General features: G+C 39.9%; 1 protein-coding gene across 1 annotated transcript in view; it reads left to right on the forward strand.

Annotated features, from left to right (window-relative positions):
* The window catches only part of NRP1 (neuropilin 1), a 111,889-nt gene that overhangs the window by 46,937 nt on the left and 40,110 nt on the right, over positions 1-24,842 (forward strand). Inside the window, 3 exon segments of the mRNA XM_035545500.2 lie at positions 3,416-3,643; positions 10,957-11,112; positions 14,089-14,255. Of these exon segments, the coding sequence (XP_035401393.1) occupies positions 3,416-3,643; positions 10,957-11,112; positions 14,089-14,255 (551 nt within the window).

Genomic DNA, 24,842 nt, shown 5'->3' on the forward strand with positions numbered 1-24,842 from the left:
AACTCTTGAAATTGTGTCCTGAAGTTTCTCAGTGCTTATATATATACAGTACCATCTTTCATAAAGACCAAGGCTGAAACATGAGAACAAGTGAAAGAATGACCCGTGAAACAATCTATTTTAGTAACTGAGTGTTTTCAAGAAGAAGAGCTTTTATTTATTTTCTAATAGTGTAGTGGCAAGTCAGAACTCTGACAGGAATGTTGTGCTTATTTCCTTGTGTGGTCATTTACATTTCTCAGTGATACACATTAAGCACGTTAAGTTGGCATTATGAATGTGATTTTACACACACGAAAGTCAGGAAACTCAAAATTATGGCTCCCAGAGCAACTTTAACTCTAGTTCATTCCGCATAAACTGTATATTAATGCAGAAAAGTTATCACCAGGTACAGCATTAGAAAAAGCTGTGTGTACACAAAGGGTACAAGTTATAGTTGCTGTGGGAACACATCCCGTTTTAACTTCTAAGTTAATGCATAGATGCTATTCCAAATTTGCATTTTAATTTCTGTACCAAATAAAGCTGACCAGTTTACCCTGTTATGCAGATGAAGCTCAGATGTGCACACCAGACTAGCATGCCCTGTTTTAGCATATTCACCACCTCACTTATCATTTCCCAGACATGAGAAGCATTAAAATGATCCCAATCCCAAGCTCCTGCGGCACTGAGACGAAGGCTGAGCTGCACTTCAGCACTCCTACATCCTAGGATGTGAAAGCGTCTTTAGTTTTAGAAGAAAAAAAAAAAATTTGCATTACCCTACCTGTGCCCTAAGCTGAATCCTGAACCTGATGCTCAAAGTTGCCACAAGTCATGGAAATTGTGAGGAGAGACCAGCACATGTGATAAATGATAAATGCATTAAGGTCTTTGAGAGTAGGGTCTGCCTTAACTTCTCATCCAGCTCCTCAGCCATCAAAGTACTGAAGGAGATGTTGAGTTCCAGAACAACATGAAATCCATATTGCCTAACATTTAGCTCACCTGAAATGTTCCTTGTTTTGGCTCTAGCAGCCAGCCTCCCATAGGATGGGTAAGTGGCCTACTGACTAGAAGAGGATCAAGATAGTTCACGTCCAGCATTCCTAACCTTAGTTTATGGTGTAAATTGAAAGAAAAGTCAGTGTCAACCAAGAAGGCAAATGATCTTCTGGCTCAGTGACACCTATAGAGAGCAAATGAAATGATCCCTTTCTCTTTCTTTGCTCTCTCTTTTGTCTCCTCTCCCTTCCCTTCAGCTCATCCCTTTTACTATGTTGCATGCACACACACACATGTAATCTCCCTGCCTCAAAAGTATCTATTTTGTTAGGTCTCTGCAAGAGCTTTTTCTGCCAGTTTCACATGAAGACTGCTTCAAGGAGCTCATCGTAGCCTCAGTGTTGATTTAATTCCTGAGGTTTCTTCACAGTGTCAATAAAGGGTCAAAATCTGTGGAGGGCATTTTAGTGAGGCAGCTCTTCTGAAAACAGTTTTTTGTTTCTTGCACCAGATTGGCTTGAACATGTTTAAAACAACGCAAGCTGGTATTGAGATGCCATTGGTGAGTGTAAGGAGCCTGATGATCACACACTCACAGAGCCAGGATTTGGCTGTATTTAATAAAGCAATAATGGTCCTGGCTTACATTTTATATTGCATCTTTTATAGGATTCCAAGAGGAGTACAGAGCACTTTATGCTATGAATGGCACACTCCAAAGGTATTTTATCCTGGAACAGGAGCTACTGGTGGGAGTGAGGAGCAACAACTAGGATATAACCCTCCCATACATGACAAGGAGACAAGAGAATGACAGGGAGAGAAGAGAAATATCTGGCTAATGTGTACGGGGGTGATATAATTATAGGCAAAATGTAGTTTCCCAAATTGGAATGGGTCAGGTTACATGAGCATTAATATCTACATCTTCCAAAATATGCCATGAAGTGTTCTGAATATTGATGTGATAGCTCAAGCATTTCCCGTCAGTGTCTGTTGAAGGACAAAAATACCTGAACTGACTAAATGCATTCAGCCCTCTCTCTTGCATGCTGAATTTACTTGGGAGGTGGCCAAATCTGTGGGGGGTAATATGTTTGGCACATTCACAAGGAAAACATTTTCTATGGTGAAATAAGAGTATTCATATATGCAACAAGCCAGACTGTTTTCCTTCAATGATCTGTGTTAAGCATTGGAAATCCTCTAAGGCTCCTGACTACAGTCTCTAAGGAAGCTGGGCATCCTCATCCACACTGAAAGCTCACACACACTTATTCCCCAGCACAGACCTGTTCCAACCAAACTCGGTTGCCTGTGTCCTTCTTTTACTCCATGTCAGAAGAGCTTCATCTGAGTCATCCTACCCAAACTCCCCAGGTCAGCTGCCATCCACAGATGTCCCAAACCCTGTAAATCACTTTCCATTAAACTGGGAGTGTCAAAAGTCAGAGAGGGGGGTACCTGAGTTGACCCCATGGGAAGATGTGTGGGCAGTGCCTGCGGCTTATTGCAAGCACACCTGCAGATGTGGGATCCACAGAGAGGATTCCCGAGGGACCTAAATAAAGGAGAAACATGATCTGTCAACAAGAGATGGACTCATTTTAGTCCCTTGTATTCGCAAAGGCAAGTCCAGTGACCTGGCCTCGCATCTGCAGCGCCACTTTCCTGCTCTACCAAGAGCAGTGTTGGGAGCATCACTTTATGCCATGGTGGGGACATTGGGGAAACCAATGTGTCAACATTGACATTAGGTGACTTCTAGCAACACCGCCTGTAATCACACAGTTTATCATGCCTGCACTAACAGCAACATTTTACTAGTGCACCTGTGTCAACACCACTCAGAATGAGTCACTCACCCTTGGTACATGTACGAATTACCTTTCACATTTAGTTTGTCAAGGAGGCATAGGTCACATCTGGCAGAGTTACTGAGTCAGTGCTCCAGGAATCTGAAACCACTACTCCCTCTACTGAATTCACTCACCCGCTTTTGGAAAAAAAAAAATCTATTTCACCAATAAAAGCCTGTCAGGCATAAGATTTAAAGATTTGAGCTTGAAGGGGCTATAATTATTTCTCTAGGGCTCTGTCGAGATTTCTGCAGCTTACACTTTCATTGTTCCCACATGACTTTGTATTTGTCATATTTTTTTCCAGAGCTGGTACAAGTTTTCATATTGTTCCATACAAATTGAAAATTGGAGATCAGACAGTGTATGTGAATTGTGCTTTAAAACCTGACTATCAGTAATACAAACAAGCTGGCTGAATGATTAATACAGTGATTAAAATGAGGTGTTTCATTGAAAAGCCACCTTTGCTGCTGGAGAGACAATACAGCCTAATTTGTTTTCCAGCTAACTACTTTGCTTAGTAGCATAGTGTTAACCCAGGTGATTTTTTCTCTCTCTTGCAGGCCCTGAATGCTCCAGAAACTTTACTTCATCAAGTGGAGTGATAAAGTCCCCTGGATTCCCTGAAAAATATCCCAATAGCCTTGAATGCACTTATATTATCTTTGCACCAAAGATGTCAGAGATTATACTGGAATTTGAAAGCTTTGAACTAGAACCTGATTCAAATACCCCAGGGGGAGCGTTCTGTCGCTATGACCGATTGGAAATCTGGGACGGATTCCCTGATGGTAAGAGAAAAATGGACTGTGATACACATAACCATTACTCCACAGTGTGCTGCAGAAGGCATATTCTCATTTTTTTAAATGCCAGAGTAGAAAGGTCCTTGTTTGATTTATATGAAATGAGTTGAATTAAAGAGAAATGGGGAAAACGCTCTGTAAATTCATTCAGTAAAGCATATCACAGTGTGAAGTACTTTTTTTATGAAATATATGTACTTTTGAACAGTTGGCTTGGGAAAAAAATGCATTTTTAGAGGGAATATGTGATGGACTTCCTACACTAAAATATGAAACCCTATAACGAGTCTCAAGCTTTCACAGATAAAACACAAGGATTTTTCAAGTAATATCCAAAAACTTGCACAAATTGGAGTTCAGGTACTAACTCTCCAGCCTGAGGAGGAACCAGGTTTCAGAACTGCTGTCCAAGCAGAGAATTTCTTTGCCAGAGCAAATGTGGTATCCATAGTAACACTCACTGAACAGTTCCCTAGGTCAATGGGCAGTCCCATTGCCATTCAGGTGGCATTGGTGATCAGGCACCACAGGGTTCCTCTCCCACAGTGCTCTCTCTTCCAGCAGCATAAACAAATCCAAAGGCTTTATCTTACTTTGCTAATTTATAATCTCCGATTAGCTGGGCACACGTGCCAAGGTGGGTGTGTTGGTGCCTGTCTGGAACGTACTTCTCTGACATCTGAATAATTTTCCACTTAGTTGTTGACCACACTTGACTTTGTGTAATTCAGTAAGTGCCTAACTAGATATTAGCTAACTCTATGGAGCCAATGAGCCCTCATTTCACCCCACATCAAATCTCACATCCCTTTTTTACACTGAGACTGGTAAACAAATTAGCTGTGTGACTTCTTTATTTTTTCATCTAAGTAAATTGTCCCACAATAGCTAAGTCCCCTCTAGGTAGGGCAACCATGGACTCAGCTCATTCGGCTGCAGCCTGAAAGGGGCTGCTCAAGCTGAGTACTTAACCTTTAGGATGCCCAACCACCCATACAAATTGTGCAAACCTCTATGTAAAACTTTTTGTGATGCCTTTTTCACTATTTCCATGTATGGTGCAGACTGATAAAGAGAAGCATCATGTAGCTGCCTTTTTTCTTCTTTCTTTTGTAACTTGTTGCAAAATTCATTGACTGATGAAAATTCATGATTGATGTTGTTTTGTTGGGTGCTAATTACAGATATTTCAGTTTTTCCCTGGTGTGCTAACCCATATTAATAGATATTTTCTGGCAGTTTCTGCAAACTGCTAATGCTACATCAATATTTCATTTAAATGAAAACATGAATTCAGGAACATATTTTAATAACACATCTAAACTTGCCTGCTTTCCTAGATAAATCCCCAATATCATTTTAACTAAAGTATTTATTGATGCTGTGGTAAATAGGTACGTGCTTTTTAACATATATTTGTTCTTCCTTTTTGTTTTATGCTTAATGGTTTTATCATGGCTCTTTTCAATCCACTCCAATAAACAGCAAAGAAAGAGCCATAACAGTAACTGAAAGACTACTTAGTATTTAATGCCTCAGTTAGGAAAACAGTATTCTAACAACACAATAATGATGTCTGGAACATTTAATAATAGCTTTATTTGTATATAGGCCAAATCTTTTCAAGCTAAATTCCTGTAGAACTTGGATTTCAACTGACTTGTGAAAAGATGATCCAATCAATCAATTTATGTGTAATATTACCAAAAAGAAATGCATTATTGTTAGTGTCAGAGGGTTTCAAAGTGGTAATTTCCTGGTTCAAGAAAGTGACTGAGCCATACTGAAGAGCAATTAACAACAGGCATTATCTGCCTTCCAATTCCCTCACAAACAGTCTAAATCCAAAATGCTCCTGACATCCAATAATGGTGTTTACATGTTTGTAAATATTCAGCTGAATTTGTAGACTAGAAAGAAATGTTTCCTTAGATACAAACTATTGGAGCTTGTAGTGGTTGTAGGGAAGCATTTCCTACATCGTTTCACTGTGGGATGCTCTTTAGCCAACAGTCAGGCTTTCTTGTTTAACTTAACAAAGGCAGAGAGGATGCGATTGCTTCTGTATACATGCATCACAGGATGAATACTTGAGAGGGAGAACTATTTCAGCCAAAGAGCAAAGATGACACAGGAAACTGCTGGTATGATCTGGCAATAGACTGAAGATAGGGGTGGGAGGGAAGAGAGGCAACATAAATCTAATTTGCGTCTACATGGAAGTAGTACATTTCTGAAAAATATTCAATAATGTGGTTCCCTTTGAGCAAGGGAGGCTCCTCCAGGATGAGTCTTTGTTCCTGTTTCCCTATAGTCCATGAAACAACATGTTGAGGATACGTTTTGAAGCACCAGGCTTGAGTCTCTGGTTGTGTGTACTGCTTAATCATTGGCATGCACCCTTGCACAGTTTTAGCCCACATCAGCTTACACTTCCCCACGTAATTCCCAAGCATGGTCTGGAGGGCAGCAGGAGCTGGGGGCTGTTCCCAGCAGGCATGCTGGTTATGGCCATCCTGCTTCAAAAGGAAGAGCCATATGGGAGCGAGCTGTGTCACACTGCTAGTCTGGTCCCAGGAACAGTCCCTGGCCACTGACCGCAGGTCCAGAGGATGCTCCCTGGCCAGCTTTATTTCCTCATGTGGACATAGACATAAAGAAGGAAGCTATTTCACTTTGCTATACTACATTACTGCTCACATGCCCAGTTGAGGTAGAGGTTAAAGCCCCCATTGCACTACACTTATATAAACACAGAGTAGAAGGATGTCTAGCTCTAATAATGGGGCAGACAGCTGGCCTTAGAGGAAAGCAATGTACAAGGAGTTTAACACTTTGTTTTGTTTTACTATAAACTTTTATTCTAAAAATGTTTGGGAAAAAATGTATGTCCTTCAGTTCAAGTTCCCTGATCCAAGCAACACAGCTCTGGTTTGCAGAGATTATGATTCTTCTTGTTGTTGTTTCTTTCTTTTTTTTTTTTTTAACAATATGACACAGAGAACAGTTTGGTGGAAAGTAGTCATAACTGTAACCAGTGCAGAATGAGGTGGGCAGTCTGCTGAACATGGTGCTCTCCCCTAACTCTGGAAAGCAGGCATCAATGTTTGAGCCAGGTACTGCCAGTCCCTGAGCAGAGAACACCACCCCTGCACCAGTCTCCTTCCCCCCAGAAAAAAAAAAAAAAAAAGAGAGAGAGAGAGAAATTTTCTCTTAAATAAAAAATAACAATGATATTTAAAAGGATATTTTTTGTTCAGAAAATTCACCAGCAACCATAATGATCATTCATGAAGAAGTTAATTCTGAAATCTCTGTCATGTTCGTGAAGTCCTCAGCCTTCCTGGTCATCCTTTTAGTTGGTTGAATCTGGCAGGTGCTGAGTACTTGCATCTTGATTCTGCAAAACAAGTGCTTATCTTTGGAACACACGAGCGGTTAGACTCACTTCAAAAGGAATTCACAGAGGACACTTACAGGTCTGAAGTTAAGCACTAGTGTAAGTGTTTTGTTGGTTCAGGATGGGAATGGTAGGCATTCAGGAATGCCTTAATCCTGGTATTTTGTTTCTACATAACTGTATGCCACGGGAACCCTTTGGTCTATTCTTTAAAAGAAAGCAAAAAGTGAAACACTGTTGGAGAGTATTTGGGAATTACATGTGCATTTTGCAAATATTGTGCAGAAAAGGGATAGTGGTTTGAAGACCGTAACAGGTAGAGCAGGAGCAGGAGAGAGTAGATCACAGAATAGAAATGTATGATTTTGAATAAATAAACTAGACACCAAAAATGTCTTTGCCCAAAGCACAAATACACCTCAGCGAGCCTTGGCCAAGAACAGTCCATTGATGACTTTGAAGAAAAATAGCCCACTCAAAACCAGGACTAGCTTAAGTGATGAATTGCACATATTCATCATGCAGCTCTCTTTGAAACACTATAGACTGTCTACTAGGGCTCAAAAGTAATTTAAAGAAGTTTACATACGGTTTGAGAACCACAGGCTAAGCATTGCTGCTTCGGTCAATACCACAAGAGCTTCCACTGAATTACAGAGCAAAACAGGAGACTTTACTGCAGTTGTTAACGTCAGTGCAAATGAAGGTTGCTATTAATCTGGATGTTTTCCTCCTCTATTGTGGTTGCTTTCTACACTCTTGTGAGAAACCATTACGATATAAGTGTATGTAAGCTCAGTGTGACTAGTGGACTGCGAGAACAGGATTAATTTTTCAATTCTTTTCTTTTTAGCATCCTAAATAGTGTGCAAATGTTTTGCCAATAACAATCACACTGCTGTGAAAATACTGTTCACAGCACACCAGCACACTTATAAAGGCCAAGTTTAAAATTCAGTAAAATGGCTAGTTAACCGAACATTTCTTCTAATATTTTAGAATTTTTTTCTAATATTCTAAAAATATAGAATATTAAGCATATTCTAATATTCTAATAAAATATAGTATTTTTCATTGCTTTTTTTTTAATTATTACTGTATTCCAAAAGCTCAGATTTCAACCAAAAGAACAAATACATATTTCAACAAGTCTCAAAATTAGCTGATACTTACAGTCTTTGAAGGCTAGAAGGGCAAACAGCAGATTTGGAATTAATTTCACCTTTTATGCTGTCAGTTGTATGAAGCAAAAGAAAAGAAGAATAAGTAGGGACGATGTTTCTATTTAGCCTTAAGCTGTCAGCCATATTCTATACAGATGATAACTCAGATCCTGTAAACCTTCACACATATTTACTAAGAATAACCAAGGATTTATTCAAGCACTAAAATTAGACTCTGCATTTTGGGGAAAGCTTGCAAAACAGCCCTCTCAGTTATTCCTCCATCATTTAATCTGAAAGTAGCTGTTTCTACTACAACATACCATGCCAGTGGAGAGAGGAGCCAAAGTCTTAGGAATAGCTAAAGCATGTGCAGTCAAGTGAAGTAGCAGGCTCACAAAAATGCCTCTGTTCTGCAGGTAATGTAGAAGTGACCTTGAGTGAGGATATCTCCAAGTGGCTTATATTTGGAGTAAGCCTTCCTGTGGGATGCCAGCAAAGTGACATGATGGTCTACAGGCAGAGCCTGCAAAGAGCTTTCTGGGCCTAATGACTTTTCAGCACCTGCTAGCCTAAAATTCCCATCTGGGGCTATATCTGGTCTATTATGAAAGCTCATTTCAGGTCATAAAGAAGAGTCAGGAAAAAGGAAAAATGCAGGAAAAAAGAAGAATTTTAGTTGTGTTAGCTATTTATATAAGAAAAGTAAGAATCTCTATTTGATCCAGTTCTGCTTAGATCAATACCATATTAGCTCAGACGAGTAAGGTTTACATGTTGTGCAAAAAAATTCAATACCTTTTTCTGTCATGTTCTGCAAGTTTTTGGCTCCCGCATCTACACAGCTAGCAAAGGGAATAGTACTGTGATAGCAGTGCCAATCTGCAGAAGACTGAAATGCAGAAACATTAAATGTGTCTTAAAAATTATAAACCAGTGAGTCATGGGGAATCTTAAAGCCTGTCTGCTTTAAACAAAGTTCTCTTCTGTTTGTCATTTGAAAGAGGCTTCCCTGCAGGAAATGGGAGGAAGGAGGCTCAGAATGTCCTAACATGATGGCCTTATACTCCCTGTTTTCTTGCAGTTCAGAGCAAGATCAGCGACTGTAATGTCAAAAGACCATCATGTGAAAGAGCAGGATCAGAGCTGTTTACACATACAGAATTATATATATGTACCAGAACTGCAGCAATTGGATCCTGAAGTGGGGTATTATTTTGTTTTAAAAAGGCTAGTAATGATAACAGTCAAAACAACTACTTTCTTGCTACAGATAATAAAACTATAAAGCTTTAATAATTTCTAGAATGAAAAAGAATCCAACTCATATGCTCTGTAGGGTGTTCCACACTGTCAATACCACATTGAACAACCCTGGTGAAAAAGGCTGGACTGGCAGGTACTATAAATGCCCTGAGATTGCCAAAGTAACTGAAGACTAACTCTGGCCAGAATATGGTTTGAAAAATAGATGCTGGCAGGAAAAGCTATATCATCTGAGCTCTCTCTTTCTGGCAACTCGAAGGCCTTACAGAAATGTGTAGCTTACATAATGAAGTTATTCCAAGCTGGAACTGTTTTACATGTTGGAAAATGCCAACAAATGACTACAAAATGATGTTAGCTGTGGATTTTCTTTGAACTGTGAATAATTAGGATATATAAACATTTTATATTTTAAACTGAAAGTTAAATGGAGTTCCTAGAGATATGACAAGGTGTTAATTTAAGCCTGGAAACCAGTGGTGTAAGCATTAGAATGACGTTCTCTGATTAGTTTTATGATTGACTCCATGCATGGTGTTTTAGCATTATCTGTTCCTATTGTTTGTAAGCACAGATGTATCACTACTCAACAGCCTAGAGACCTATCTGTAGGGAATGCTCAAGTGCAAGAAGGCCACATATGTTAGTTGTGATTTGAGTAGCTTAATTAAGGGAAAAGATTATCTCACTGCACAGGAAATCCAGAAAAATATCAGGAACCAGTTTATACATTATTAACACTGAGAGAAATCATGTATATGTGCATGTGTGCTTGTTCTGTGACATGGAGATATACTTAAGAAAGCCTTGCACTTTTGAACGGATTAATATTTTCCTCTTGAATTCTTTTACAATATTCTTTAATATTGAGCATATGGGTGAACAATCCATGAGGATGTCCTGAAAGTCTAAATAGGAGGGAAAAAAAGATAATCTGGTCATTGCCTCAATACAAGAGCATTTTTATTTTTTTTTCCAAATCTGCTATAAAATTAACAGATTGTCTGCAGCATTGGGCATAAATCCTGGAAAATGCTGTCTGAGCTTTTCCCAGAACTAAGGGTATTCAGCATCTTGTTGGCTGGGTGGGCAAATCAGGACATTCAGATGTCCTTGTCATAAATAGGTGCTTCAACCACACTTTGGAAAATACTTTTGCTGGTTTGTACATGTAATTTTGTGCATCATTGCCCTCTCTGTGCACTTTAAAGGACACGTTTTTGAAATCCTGGTTCTTTACGTTTTCAGAGGTTTTATGGAGTGTTATCTGGAACATTTTAGAAGTAAGATTACCGGGGCAGGGTAAGCAATTTATTGTTCATTGCTAAGTTATTGATGAGGCTGTGATTTTAAACCGTTGTAGAGGTTCACTTATTCCTGTTGAGGGAATCTCTTTGGGAAGCTATTGTTGTGTCATCTATTGTTGCAGCAGAAGTGGTAGTTTACTATTATATTCTGTCTTTTTGCAGTTGGCCCACACATAGGGCGCTATTGTGGGCAGAACAACCCAGGCCGCGTCCGCTCTTCAACAGGGATTCTTTCAATGGTATTTTACACCGACAGTGCAATAGCAAAAGAGGGATTCTCAGCAAACTACAGCGTGTCGCAGAGCAGTGTATCGGAAGGTCAGTATTTATCCATCCTGCAGAGCTTCTTGGAAAATATTCTCTGTTATGTCTTCTTGCACACCAGGTGTTGCATTAAACTTTAAAGAAACCTTAAATAAATAAGATGGCGGGGGAGGGTTGGTTCTGTTTTTCTTTCCCTTTTTTTTTTTTTTTTTTAAGTACAGCTACCCTTTGAAAAGCTATGTTTTCCTCACAGTTTTATTCCTCAGTATTGCCAGGAAGTTGGAAGAATTATCATGAAAAACTGTGCTGACCGAGGAAACACAGGAATGCAGAGCAATTGAACGGTTACATTAAAACAATGAAACATGAACAATGAATGCACTATCCAAAGCCTTCTTTTATTACATGGAAAAAGCTTTGATGATCGATTTCTTGAATAAAAAGAACCCATTTAATAATACGTGCTCTTGTTAAACCATTTCATAAGCTATCTAAGCTTTGTTCTCTGTCTGTTACTTTTCTCCCAGTTGCCTCATTTTCATGCTTACTCTTTGCACAGAGAATGAAACAAAGTGAGGGAGACACAGGAAAATAATGGGCTGTGTTACAACATGTCCTTGCAGATTTCCTTGCTTTGCTTGATGATAAAACATGCTTTAAATCAAACTCTCCTTTCTGTGACTGAGTTTTGAGTAGATTCGGAGTTGATGTAGCTGTTTAATCAAAGAAGGAACAAAGGAAAAATCAGTAAAATGAAATTATTCGTGTTTCTCCTCACCTCTCCTTTGTCCTTGCATCTTCATTAGCTTCCATGTAGATGCATAGCAAGGAGGAGGTAATGAGACATACCCCAGCTGGCATGGATGGGAAGAATCCATCAGACTGGACACCTGTTTTTTAGATCTTTTAATATGACTCCATGTCCTGGTTTCAGTTAGGACAGAGTTAATTTTCCTCCTAGTAGCTGGTAGGGTGCTATGTTTTGGATTAGGATGAGAAGAGCGCTGATAACATGCTGATGTTTTAATTGATGCAGAGCAGTGCTTACACCAAGCCAAGGACTTTTCAGCTTCTCGCTCTGTCCTGCTAGCGAGCAGGCTAGGGGTGCAGCAGGAGCTGGGAGGGGACAGACCCAGGACAGCTGACCCAAACTAGCCAAAGGGGTATTCCGTACCATCTGATGTCATGCTGAACAATATATAGGGGTGGCTAGCCGGGGTGGGGGGCCGGGCTGCTCAGGAATAGGCTGGGCATTGGTCAACGGGTGGTGAGCAATTGCATTGTGCATCACTTGTTTCGTACACATTATTAGTAGTAGTACTATTATCATCATCATCATCATCATTATTATTATTATTATTATTATTATTATTATTATTATTATTATTATTTTCCTGTCTTAATAAACTGTCTTTATCTCAACTCACAGGCTTCACTTTCCTGTTTCTTTCCCCCATCCCAGAGAGGGAGGGGGGAGGGTGAGCGAACAGCTGTGTGGTGTTTAGCTGCCGGCTGGGTTAAACCACAACACTCCAACCTACCATGACTTGTGCCCTCTGTAGTGGCTAATCCTCCTGATTCCAAGCAGAAGTTGATTTACTTGAAGTCTTACCCTAAAGTACTTCAGTTTCAGTACTTCACCCAAGACCCCTACTACACTGAAGCAGCAGGGAAATGGGGAAATGGGTGGTACACCACAGGAAATGCAGTTTTTTCAGCAAGCTTGATAATTCAGTTATGGAGCACCTTAACTACAAATTCGTCTCCAAGGCTAAGTCAATTTTCACTTTCACACTTTACAGAATGCTTTCTACTCTCCTCCTCTTCAGGTCCAATGCACAGAAGCAGTAAGCTGTAGCTCTCAAAGCTCAAGATTGCATTTGCTCAACAGATGAGGTGAATCAGAGGCAGCAACGGAGCAGGCTTCCCATAGTAACATGGAAATAGTAGTCCTGACCTTAGTACTGAATCCAGACAGCATTCTCTAGTAGGGGGTCTTGAAAACTTTGACTAAGCACCCACCCCTCTGTTAGAGACACAGCTACTTCTCTCAGATCCAGACAAGGTGTGCGAAGAACAACTATGTACCCAAATGTCAGGGCCTCTACTTCACACACTGGCATTTTGTCTTAAGCTACCAGTAAAGGAATGATTTATACTAATATATGGTGAAGTTCCCAAACTGAAGTGTAGGCACATGTTCTGCCCTTGCAATGCAGGTGGTAAACCCCTGGCAGAGGTCCACAAGCAGCTGTTTCTGAGGATCCATCTAAGGCCACTGGCTTCTATTGCTTCAGTAGTAATATCTTTTTAAAGAGTGAGAAAAGAATTCAGACTCCGTGCCCTATCAGCCTTTGAACTCACTATATTGACTGGATTGTCAATTGACTCTAAATTATCTAGGTAATTTTTGTGTCAACAGAAAGAGATTGGAGGGAGATGGTCAACTCATTTAAAATACAGCACATTACAGAAGAGGTGGTAATTCCCTTGTGTCAATACTCTTCTGACCTGGATTCAAATTTAGTTGATCTGTTTCTTTTCAGTGTCCAGGACCTAAAAAGAATAGCTTGAATTTTGATAATATTTTTAAACCATTTTACACTTTTTGTACTGGAGTAAATAGTTCTAAAATAAAATTGTTTTGTACAGTCATATGGTTTGTCTTTCCTGGCTTTGTGTATAATTATGAGTTGAACATACATTGTTTTATATTATGAATCTACAGAAGTGAGTGTGCTACCCTAGAAAAGAGAATTCTATTGTCCTGTATTGAAATGGCAACAATGTTGGGCTAAAAATATTTGTATAGCATTATTATTGCAGGAATTGCCATGGCAACTTGAATGACAGTATTAAGAATGACACTATAAGCCCCATACTGCCTCACTTAAAGTTGCTAAAGAATTCAAAGTCACATAAAAATAAATTCTTTAGATATTCATATTCAAAGCAGGAAAATGTTCTCATTATTCAAAGTCTATATCAAAAAGCTGACCATAGTAATGATGGTAATTTATTTTTCTTCAGATTTCCAGTGCATGGAACCACTAGGTATGGAGTCAGGAGAAATTCACTCTGATCAAATCACTGTCTCCTCCCAGTACAGTGCTATCTGGTCTTCAGAAAGGTCTCGGCTAAATTACCCTGAAAATGGATGGACCCCAGGGGAAGATTCTACCAGGGAATGGATACAGGTAAAAAGATAATACTTTAAGGATATTATTAATAATACTCTGTGGAATTTTATTGAACGTGGAGAATGCAAAAGAAGGAGCAAAATAATACAGTAAAGTACTTCTACATAATCTAAGAATCGTTGCAAGTGAATAGCTCACATTCCTTATTAGACACACACAAAAAGACTTACTCCCAAAGGTATAAAAAAAAGGAAAGGTCAGGAAGATTAATTCTTCTGCTTCCTACGTCTATTGTTTTTTCAGTATTCTGGGCACAAATAACAGAGATTTTGGTTTAGTGGAAAAGTCAATATTAGCTTAACATGCACTTAAAGTGGAATGTCCCAGTAAACTGAGCATGTGCTATGTCTCAAGCTGATTATAGTTAAGCATTAATACAGGGCGGTGTTTTCATGCACTCAGATTTCACCTCAGAAGACCTAAATCCCTTCTAGAATATCTCACATATGAGATGAGTTTACCTGTCCCTGTACAGTGGCTATTCTTCCACGTCCTTAAACACAGCTTTTTTAGCAAGACTGGACACTTGGGCTTTGAAGTGATAGTGCAGGAGTAATCCTGCAAACATGTGCCCCCATGAAGGGACTTCTTGGGTTCAGCAGGTCTGCTCAAGCTTGTTGCTTGCTAATTGTAACAAGCTCCAAGGCATTATGGTGCATGATTCCTGAACAGGATAAAATTGCTTCTATGAATTACTGTATGCAAATAGCAATCTATAGTAACAGGCCAGTATTAATTTCATTAGGTGAAAAACACTGATTTATCTTGATTATGTGGGTTGACTTACACTTATTGTTGTATTCTAGTTTCTATTTCTTTTGGCAAAAGAAAATAAGAGAAGGACTTGAGCATATTAGACCAATATTAGTGATATTGACAGTTTGTTCATGTATGTGAAACTTTCTTCCTGCTCCTGTTGTTTTCTGTAGGAAATTACTAACTGACATATAAAAACAATGCCTCGTTAGCCATCAATAAGAATGTTCACATTGGTTTTTCCTGTGAGGTTTGCTGTCTGCAAGAAAGCTTAAAAACATGTTGAGTAGCAGTTAGTAAAGAGAAGAAAGAGGGGGAAATCTTTCATTTCTGATCCTTGGCACACAATGGGACTCTCAGGTGTCCTGTTTAGGAGCCCTTACATGTCCTGAGCTCTTGGCAACTTGGTAATTGTGTATGATGGACCTAATCAGGCTACAGAGTGGCAAAAAATTCTGTTGATCCTTTTTCCTTACTTCGGAATAAAAGTTAAAATCTCCCCAGCCTTATCTAAGTGCTAGGCTTGTTATTAATCATTGCCACTTGAAATCTGTGGAATGCATGTAGAAAAAGGGTGGAATGCAGCAGAATCAAAGTCCATGTGTTTCATATGGTCAGAAGGCTGGCACTTTTTCTTTATTTCCTTCTTTTCTGCTGTCACTTATGCATTTATGACTGGATAATCAAAACAAGAGAACTAGTCAAATCTCATTCATGTGTTCTATGTGCTTATTAACTTTATTAAGTTATGATGACTACATACGTATATATATAGCTTAATCCTTTCACTTAGAACTAGATCTTTCTGAGAAAAAGTTTCAAAGGCCTTTTTTAACCATTAACTTTTTTAATAACAAACACATAACAGAATCCAAGCTACTCTGCGGTTTAGGCTTAAAACATCTGAGAGTACCTCAAGCCTCCTGCCCAGGAATTTCTCAGCCTCCTTTGTGTTCTGCCATAAACCAGGGTGCTCAGTGGCTGAAACAACTACCAAGCAAAACATTGAGCAGCTTTACGGTGCCTCCAGGTACCCCATCAGCCAAGAAGTTGGAGGTTTATTGTATGCTACCCTGCTCATGCCACAGCTCTCACCTACTTCACCCAGTCCCTGGTTTGGAAAAGGTAGCATGTACCATTTCCCTGAGTATTCTAACACTAGGACATCTCCTCCACTGCCCAGAAGCCATGCTGGGGGGACAAGCACCCCAGAGGCAGACTTCGCACCAGAGAAACTAAGCTATAGCAGCCTCCACTGCAGAGCTGGGTCTTGTTTGCAAGACTGAGCCTACAAAATCCTGCTTGAAGATTAATTGCATTGTATATGCGTGCTTTACACGCGTTGCAGAAGAACTGTTAATCATACCTACCATTAATCCTGTGTAGCATCTCATCTTATCACTCATCATCTGTGTAGCAGAAGTAACCACACTGATAAGCTAGTCTGGGGACTTGCCATTCCCTGGCTTTTCACAAGGTACAACAGCCTAACTCCTCTCTTGTTCCATTTGTGTGATGAGAATATGAATTATTATAATTAATTATTATAGTTTTATTCAACAACCATACTACTAATTCAAGACTCCAAACGTGCTTTAGGTACTTCCCCGTTAAAGTTAACTGACAATCTTGAGATGGGTGCTAAGCACTTCAGATCACCAGGTACCTCAGTAGCAGTGTCCTTGAGCACGTGAACCACCATCTTCTACAAAGGCTTGATGCCACTGGCAGTAAGCATGTGCTGTGGGTTTGTATCTGGATAAAGTATTGAAATCCCATGTTTTCTCTGTACAAATATCCCCAGGAACAGATGTTCATCTCCATAAGAGCTTACAGACAAACAACCAAGGACATGCAAATAATAAAATGCTCTGAAATTACCCGTTGAAAAAAATCGTAATATTTTCTAAAAGGAGGAAGGCACTTTTATATGAAGGACTGAGGTCACTTTGTTCTGTTTTGTTCTGTATGCTATTGTAAACTAGTCATTTGTGTGAAGTATATGCTTTTGTGCAGCACAACTTAAATAGTGTTTGTGGCACAGTGCAAGAGCTCTAGATATTATTCAGTAGCAAAAAGGAGGCTGAAGGATACAGCTGTGACGAACCTGGAACTTTTAAATTAAAAATTTCTGCCTATATGCCATTGTCTGAGAGACAGAGTTTTTATGTATATCATTATTCATTGATCATTCCACATTTTGCAGGTTTCCATACCTGCACACACACTGCAGCTGGTTAAGTAGCAATGTCTGCCTTTAAACTGCCAAGACACATATGCAACTAGGGCATATATTTGAGATATGTACAATTATACATGACCAAAACAGCTTGAAAATTCAGCTCCAAATACTAATTTTGTTAGTGTATTTTTTTTTTTTTGTATAGGGGAAATATTATAGGTCTCCTTTCCTTTCCTTTTAGCCCTCCCTTCAAGGTTAATGTTTTTGCTAAGACAAAAGAAACAGAAAACCTCAGTTACGTATCAGCAAAGGGAGATTGGTATCTACAGAGGACGTCTAGAGGGCATGCGATATGATTGTCTCCTTTGAGGTGTTGACGTCTTTTGGACCATTTCACTGAAAATAATTAGGAAAATAATGTTGTCTTGCTGTTAGCAACGGATTTACATGAATTCCATCTGTGGACATGAAATCCATTCTTTGGTGGAAAAACAGGGTTTCTCCTTTGTGTCTGACAAGGTACTAGCTCCTGGGTGCATCCAAATGCTGCCTGCCTGCCAGGCTCTGTGAAACGAAAGCTGCCTGTTCATTCCTTTCCTTACTTGTTTTGAAATAAATGCCAAAGCTTAGATTCAAAATATCAATAACATGCTCACACCATCAGTCTGCACAGTAACTTCTCCATTGTTTTTACCCTCAAATACGCTTTTTAAAATTACTCAACTGACTTGAGATTTGGAGTGACTCCATAATCAGAAACAGAGTCACTCCAGATTGAATTTCTTCTTTAAAATTGCATTAATAAAGTCTATGGACTTTCTAATATGTATGAAATAAAGATATGCACGAGGCAAGGGTTGCCAAAAATAAGCACGAAGTTAGTTTATTGTCATATGGGATGTTATTAGCTCCTCAAGCTTAAGCTAAATGTCCTTGTTTATTACACTTAGGTTTTCCACAGTCGGCTGCCCTTCAGTGTGAAATAGCATAATTTAAAATAAAAAAATAAAAACAGACTTTTAATTTAATCAAGAGCAGGGAACTGCCATTGCAGTGTAAGTCATTGTCCCTCATTAATGTATCCTTTCACAGGAAAAATAGTATAGTGTTTCCATTTCTGTAATCTGAACAACAAACATGTTAATAGGTATCAATTACCAGCCAGTTTCAGTACTTAGAACCAGTAAGAAGGCCAGTGCAAGGGTTCCACATCTGGTTTTAGTGAAACTGTTCCTGTCTGTGGTATTTAAAATTTAAAGAACTGCTGTTATTGTGCAATTGGGAATCCTAGGGGAGTACAATGTTAATGAAATCCATAATGTGCAGGGATTTTATGATTGCATTTTCAAGGCATTCCTTCAAAAGGGACGACTGATTTCTGCCATGGCAGCAGTAATTGCGTTTTTACAGAGTAGATTTAATGTTTGCATTTAAGAACAGCAGTCACGTTTACACGCATCTGAAAAAGTAACATGCGGAGTCTTCGCGTTTAGGAAACTTTTTGCAACTCACTTTTGAATCCCTTGAGCAGGAGCCATGGCTGACTGTGCATGGCAAGCCTTTGCTTTATCAGGTCACACCGATGAGAGGTGGCAGCGGCGCCCACAGGCAGGGATCCTTGTGGAGTGCCCGGCCAGAGAGTGCCTTAAGGCAGAGCCACTTGAGACCCACATACGTGTGGTTTTGAAGGGAAACTGATTGCCTATTACCAGGGTCACTGGGAACCTCTGCTGTCATCAATCCTCATAATGGTGTGGGTTTTCAAACCCGCAAGGAGCAACACCTTCTGGGTACTTTTACTGCAGAGTCTGTATGCTTTCAATCAAAACGTTTCTTCTAATGCATATAACACAAATCTTTATACTCCCACCAGGCTGGACGATAGTTCCTGTAACACTGAGCAAGACCTACAGCTTGCCCAGAAAAATAAATAAATAAATAAATAAAATAAAAAACAAAAAAGCATGTTTGTTAATAGTACAAGATCCTCAGTTTGTATTATGGCTGAGGTTCAACACAACCATAAATTATTCAGCTTTAAGAATCCTAGTATCAGAGTATCAGATCAAAACTTTGCAGCCATAAGACAAAAGGCATAAGACAGAAAGCATAATCTGGTATAAACACACTCTGCCAGTTCAAATTTGTTCAAAAAAGTTAACAGGGGGTTAACATAAATAGACATTATACTCTGGATTGGGTATTATCTGCCATTCTGCTGCTGACACAGGACCATACAGTAAGATGAACTCCATATTGTGTGTCCTGGCTAATATGACAGAAATGGCTCATTCAACCCAAATTTACACTGCTGGGTTTTCCAGCAGGGCACAGATCTGGAATGAAGTGAAAACAGGGTCAGAGGTCCACAGGGGAAGCAGGCCTGGTGTGCTGCCCCTGGCGTCCTCCTGCCCACCCGGCCCTCTCCCCACAGCCGTGCCTCTGGCACCCAGGGCTCTCACAGGGCAAACCTCTAGTCCAGCCGCCCCTGGGAATATCAGCTGACCTGGTGTAAAATTATCCCTCTGCATCCTGCGGCAGTTAGGGCTCTGGAGAAAGGCCAGGGAGAGGTAAGAAGTGGCCTCCTCACAAAGCAACCTGGGAGATCCCCTCGCCTCCACTGATTGAAATATCAGTTGTTTATTTAACACTAACTCTCCCGTGCAAGGAAAATATACTTCCATTGATTTAAAACACTTCTATGTATACACTGCTTCACCAGAATGAGAGGGACCTCTAAGGTGGAATTTTCCTTCCACATTTGTCTTCATTCCTTTACATTTGCGGTAACCTACCTTCTCTGTTATTTGCTCCTTTGTAAGTGAAACCCACGAGCATGCATAGTTGATGTAAACTGGTATATAGTTTAGTACAGATTTATTCCTGCACCACTTCTGAAAATAATTGCAGTTCATCACTTGGTGTCTCGACCTTTCATCTGTGTCATAGCTTATTTCCTTATCAGGTATTCACTTAAAAATGCAGTCAGTATTTATATATTGCTGCTGCACAGCACATTTGTTTCATTAACAGGTTTATTCTTACATCAGGCAGCTGCTCAGGTTGACTTTACTGAGCAATCTTATCTAAATATTTCACATGAAAGCCCAAGGAAGTGCAAGTCAACAATGCCTCTTGGTTTTATTCTTATTATTTCTGCTTCTTTTGGAGTTTGATATTGCAGTGAAGAGCATCGTCTTTCTGCACAGAACAACATGAAACCTGGGAAACCTCAGCTTCCCACTTCTTGTAGCCTTTGAAGGACTGCCTGAGAACTGAGGTTCAGAGGCTTTGTGGCAAGGCTTGCCCATCATTAGGGAGCACACTGACATGAAAGTACAAAAACTGTCAGTCCTTTGTCTTCTCTACCACTTAAGAATACACGTTGTGCATGTGGTTCATGTCATTTTACAGTTCATAACTGCACTCCAGAAATTACAAAAAGCAGAGTTAGCTTTGTGTGGAAAAGTGTTACAGTTATCTCATGGTCTTAACATACGTTTGCACACGGGCAAAAAATGACAAAAGAATATTCCTTTCTGGAAATCACAGCCAGTGCAGGCTGTGACACAGTGCAGAACTGGGGTTAATTGACCCAGCAGGATACATTCATACCTTTATTTACTGTGACATGGGAATAAATGGTAGAGTTTCACAAAGGCAAGTACTGAAATTAGACAAGAGGGAGAGGGAGAAATAAAAGGGCCCTACAAAGTATGAAGGTTTTTTTGATTATTCAAAGTGCTTTAAGAGCTATTTTAGTACCAGAAAGTTCCCAGCCATAGATTTATCACTCTGGGGAGGCTGAAGGGATGCTCAGAGAGCTGTGTGCAGCCGTTGGCAGCCTTATTGCTCCAGAAGTGCAGGTGCAAAGTGCAGTTTAGAAGAAAATCCTCTCTACATCCCACTGACATGTTTCAGCATCAGCCCTAATACAGAGGGGAGTCCTGTGTGGCTTCGAGCAATCCTGCATGCAACATATGGAAGAGCAGCAGAAGCAGAGCCCCTCTGAGCCTCCACCACCAGCCTAATCATTATAATAGTTGCAGTTCTTTCAGGGGATCCATTATGCAGAGATCTGAGTAGTTTGTATATAACTCTGTAATTACCTATGCAGCCACTTCCCAGTCCAGCCCTACATCCCTTCAATGGCTGCAAGACAGATGGCCTTATATAGCTGATATAGCGAATTAAAAATGTGTCCAGCAAAAGCACTGAATCAGCAACTCCGAAAATAATTTTGTAAATTTGTCTCACTTTTGCTAAATAGTTGGTTCCAGGAGGGAAAGAAATGAAAACCTTTAAATATGCTTTTAAAGTAAATGCCACATAGTTTTGTTGTGTTGTTTGTTTTTTTTTTAATCACAACATCTTTTCCTTCTACTTTATTTCACAGAAATTAAAACCACTTAAAAACATTCAGAACAGGATGATTCTTCTCCCTCTTATTTTTCCCCCCCATTCAATGGGTTCATGTGTTTAGCGTGACTCAAACCATTTGTTATTGTTTGCTGATTTTTTTAATTGCCATCAAGCCAAGAAAAAACAGTTGTTTGTGCCATGCTGCTTGGCGGGGGAGCTCTCTCCCAGACACTTCGCAGACCCCATGTGGGCTGAGGCAGCCTTGCCCATCCAGCACCACAATGCATCTGCTCCACCGCAGCCAGTGCTTCATGCAGAGGTGAAGGAAGGTATCTCAAAAGAAGATTTTTCTGTGTCCAGCAGAAATAAATTAATCTACAAGACCAGGCAGGTGTCCAACTGCAGGCAAGGCAGAGCTTAAGGCTAGAAGTTAAATGACTAAGGGTAGTGGTAGAAACACAGTCTTGTGTAGGAACACACAGCTGAGGCATGTTATAATAAGCAGAGTTGTTACTGAGCTAAAGGTCTCTGCTCTCACGGGGCTGACCCCGGGCTGGAGATGATAGGTTCACTGCTGAGTGCTTTGCAGAGACGGTTGTGCATTTTTATTCACTCTTTCCACACCTGCACAGTAGTATGAAGCTGAGGAGTTCATGAGTCCTGTGGGTCTTTCTCCATTCCGGCATCCATGCTCCAGATTTTCTGTTGTTGAGTTATTATTTGCCTCCCCTGCCCTTGTGTTATTCTGCTTCTCTGTCCCACTTTAATTCTGTTCTGCCCATTAGGTGACATTTTCACAGCAGTAGCAAAATAGGTAAAGTGGAAGGATAAATGACATTTCTCGCAAGTGGTAAATACCTGCCCTTCAGACAGCAATTTGTCTTCTTTCCACAAAAAAAAAAAAAAAAAAGGTATATTTCAACAGAGAAATACTTCCATTCTGCTTCACCTCTAACGTTTTTGTTCAAGGTTTTAAAAAAAAAAATTCTTTAAAAAGTCATCACTGTAAACTTCACGGCCGTCTGATAAACAAAGCCTACTGGCAGAGAATGTGAACCAAACATTAAGCTGAGTTTGGGTTCCTGCATCTTCAACAGCAACTGGCTTCTCCTCAGAGGAGCTCTGTTTACAGACAGCTTCCAGCAGCCAGCGGTACCTGTGCAGTCTGGTCTTTCTCTTCTCTGCAGCCTCCTGTGTTGAACACTTTGGCCAAATTCATTTCTGGTGTTGATCCTCTGAAGTTGCTGAAATGATTAATTTGTCCTATTGCATGTAAAACCAGGGAATATTTTAACTGGTCATATTTAGGTTATAGATGATTGTAGTAGGGACTAAGGTGGCTTTCAGCCTTAACACAGACAGCAGCAGCTCTTCCATTACAAATCCTATTAAGTTCAAACTGTGGGCTGAAGGGCTGACAGAGCACAGAATAATTTTAAAATGCTGTTATCAGGCTGTAAAAATTAACAGTCCATAGTGGTGCTCCCCCTTTCTGTGATATGCTTAACTAAGAAAATACATCCTGTGTTTATTTTACAAAGCCACAGCACTTAAAAATCAATAGCTTTGCCCTTTACATAGACAGAGATAGAGCAACTTTTAGAGAGACAAGGTGGGAGTACACAAACCAGGCACCCTTCTTTGGCCAGCAAAACCCTGAATATGAGATCCCAGCAGCTGGAGTCTGAACACGCTTTGCTGAGAGAAGGGCAGAGCTGGGGAGGAACCAGTCTCCTGCTTTGCTTTAGCACCAGAGAAGTTGCCTTGGTAGTCACCAGCCTGCAGTATCCCTTCTGTTGTCTCCATCCTCCTCCTCCTCCAGCATGGGACAAAAGCACCATGCTCAACAGTGGGTCTTCCAAATCACAGCCTCAGAAGGATTTCATCCACATCTGAAGCTATGAGGGAAACACCAAACAGGACGATCTTGGCATGTATAGCCTCTCTCTTGTTTTTCCCTGAACATTTACGGTGCCTTCACCACACTATGTAACTGTAGTTACCTGACATTTTTCTAGAAAGTAGCAGAAACTCATATTTTTTTAAAAAGTGTTGACTTGTTTGGTGACCCAGTAGTAAATTAAAATCATCATACACAATGTGTATGAAATAGAAAATCGAATTTTGGTGCAATGAAACTGAGAGTTCCATTTAACAGAGAATAAATGAATGCAGGCTCCTGTGGATGACTGACTGATTTAAAGAGACTGTGCCGATTTTCTGAGATGAGAAAACTGATCACAAAAAAAAAACACATACATTTCTATGTGACACAGGCTATATACCTATTCCAATTGCCAGTGAAATTTGGCTTTAAAAGTATTAAATCTCAGATGCTGGCATTTTTCCACATTTTGCTGCTACTTTTATAGAAAACCCAAAGTTTGAACTTTATAGCAAATTCCAGTGATTTCAGTGGCACTTTCTCTGAATCCAGTGATCACAGAGTCAGATCTGTCTTCACTATCAAGGTCTGAGACAGGTTTAATACTGCATAACACATCATACCCTCACATGATGAGCTTCCTACACAATTAACATAGGCATGCTGCTAAACAGGAAGAAGCAGAGGTTATTTCTGGGTGTTTATGCATGTGTAATATTGTACTTACATTTAAAATGCCAAAACGTATTTCAAATCTAGCCCTGCTGCCTCTACCCCCTGATTTCAACAGGACAGCAGCTGGAAAAAAAATGCTCCATGAGAACTTCATAGGCAAAATTCAGTGTTTTCTACCCAAAGCCCAGTTATTCACATGTGAAGCAGTCTGATAGAGAAGCTTTGGATTACTTGTTTCCCATTTGTGCATTAGTTGCTCAGTACACTTGGGGGGAAAAAAGTCCTACAATTATGTCCCTCTCTCAGAAAAGAGTGGTTCTGCAAGTATTGCTATAGAGTTTCGCTTTTCTATAGTTTCTAACACAAACTGGGGAAGGTTACATTCAAGCTGCACTAAATAGTTGTCTTCATTCCAGATCAGAGGATTAAGCTCAGGTTTAAAATTAAATGTAAATTACAAATAAGTATTCAGAAAACGTTAATTAAAAGTATTACGTTCCTGACTCATTTATGGCTCAGCAAGGGTTCCTAAGTATCTTAGCTGGAGAAAGGGGCCATTCACATTCCTCCTTTTTTGACCAAGTCATTGTAAATGTCTTAGGTTATCCATTTGCAAGTTAATGTAGTGCTGAAGCAAAGGTTTTCATTTTAAAGAAGTAATATTTCACAGCAAGATATGCTCCTGCAAGACGTAAAACAATCTTTTTCTAAAGCACTGGGAGTT

Source organism: Cygnus atratus, chromosome 2 (assembly GCF_013377495.2).
Source record: "Cygnus atratus isolate AKBS03 ecotype Queensland, Australia chromosome 2, CAtr_DNAZoo_HiC_assembly, whole genome shotgun sequence".
In the NCBI taxonomy this organism is placed as follows: Eukaryota; Metazoa; Chordata; class Aves; order Anseriformes; family Anatidae; genus Cygnus; species Cygnus atratus.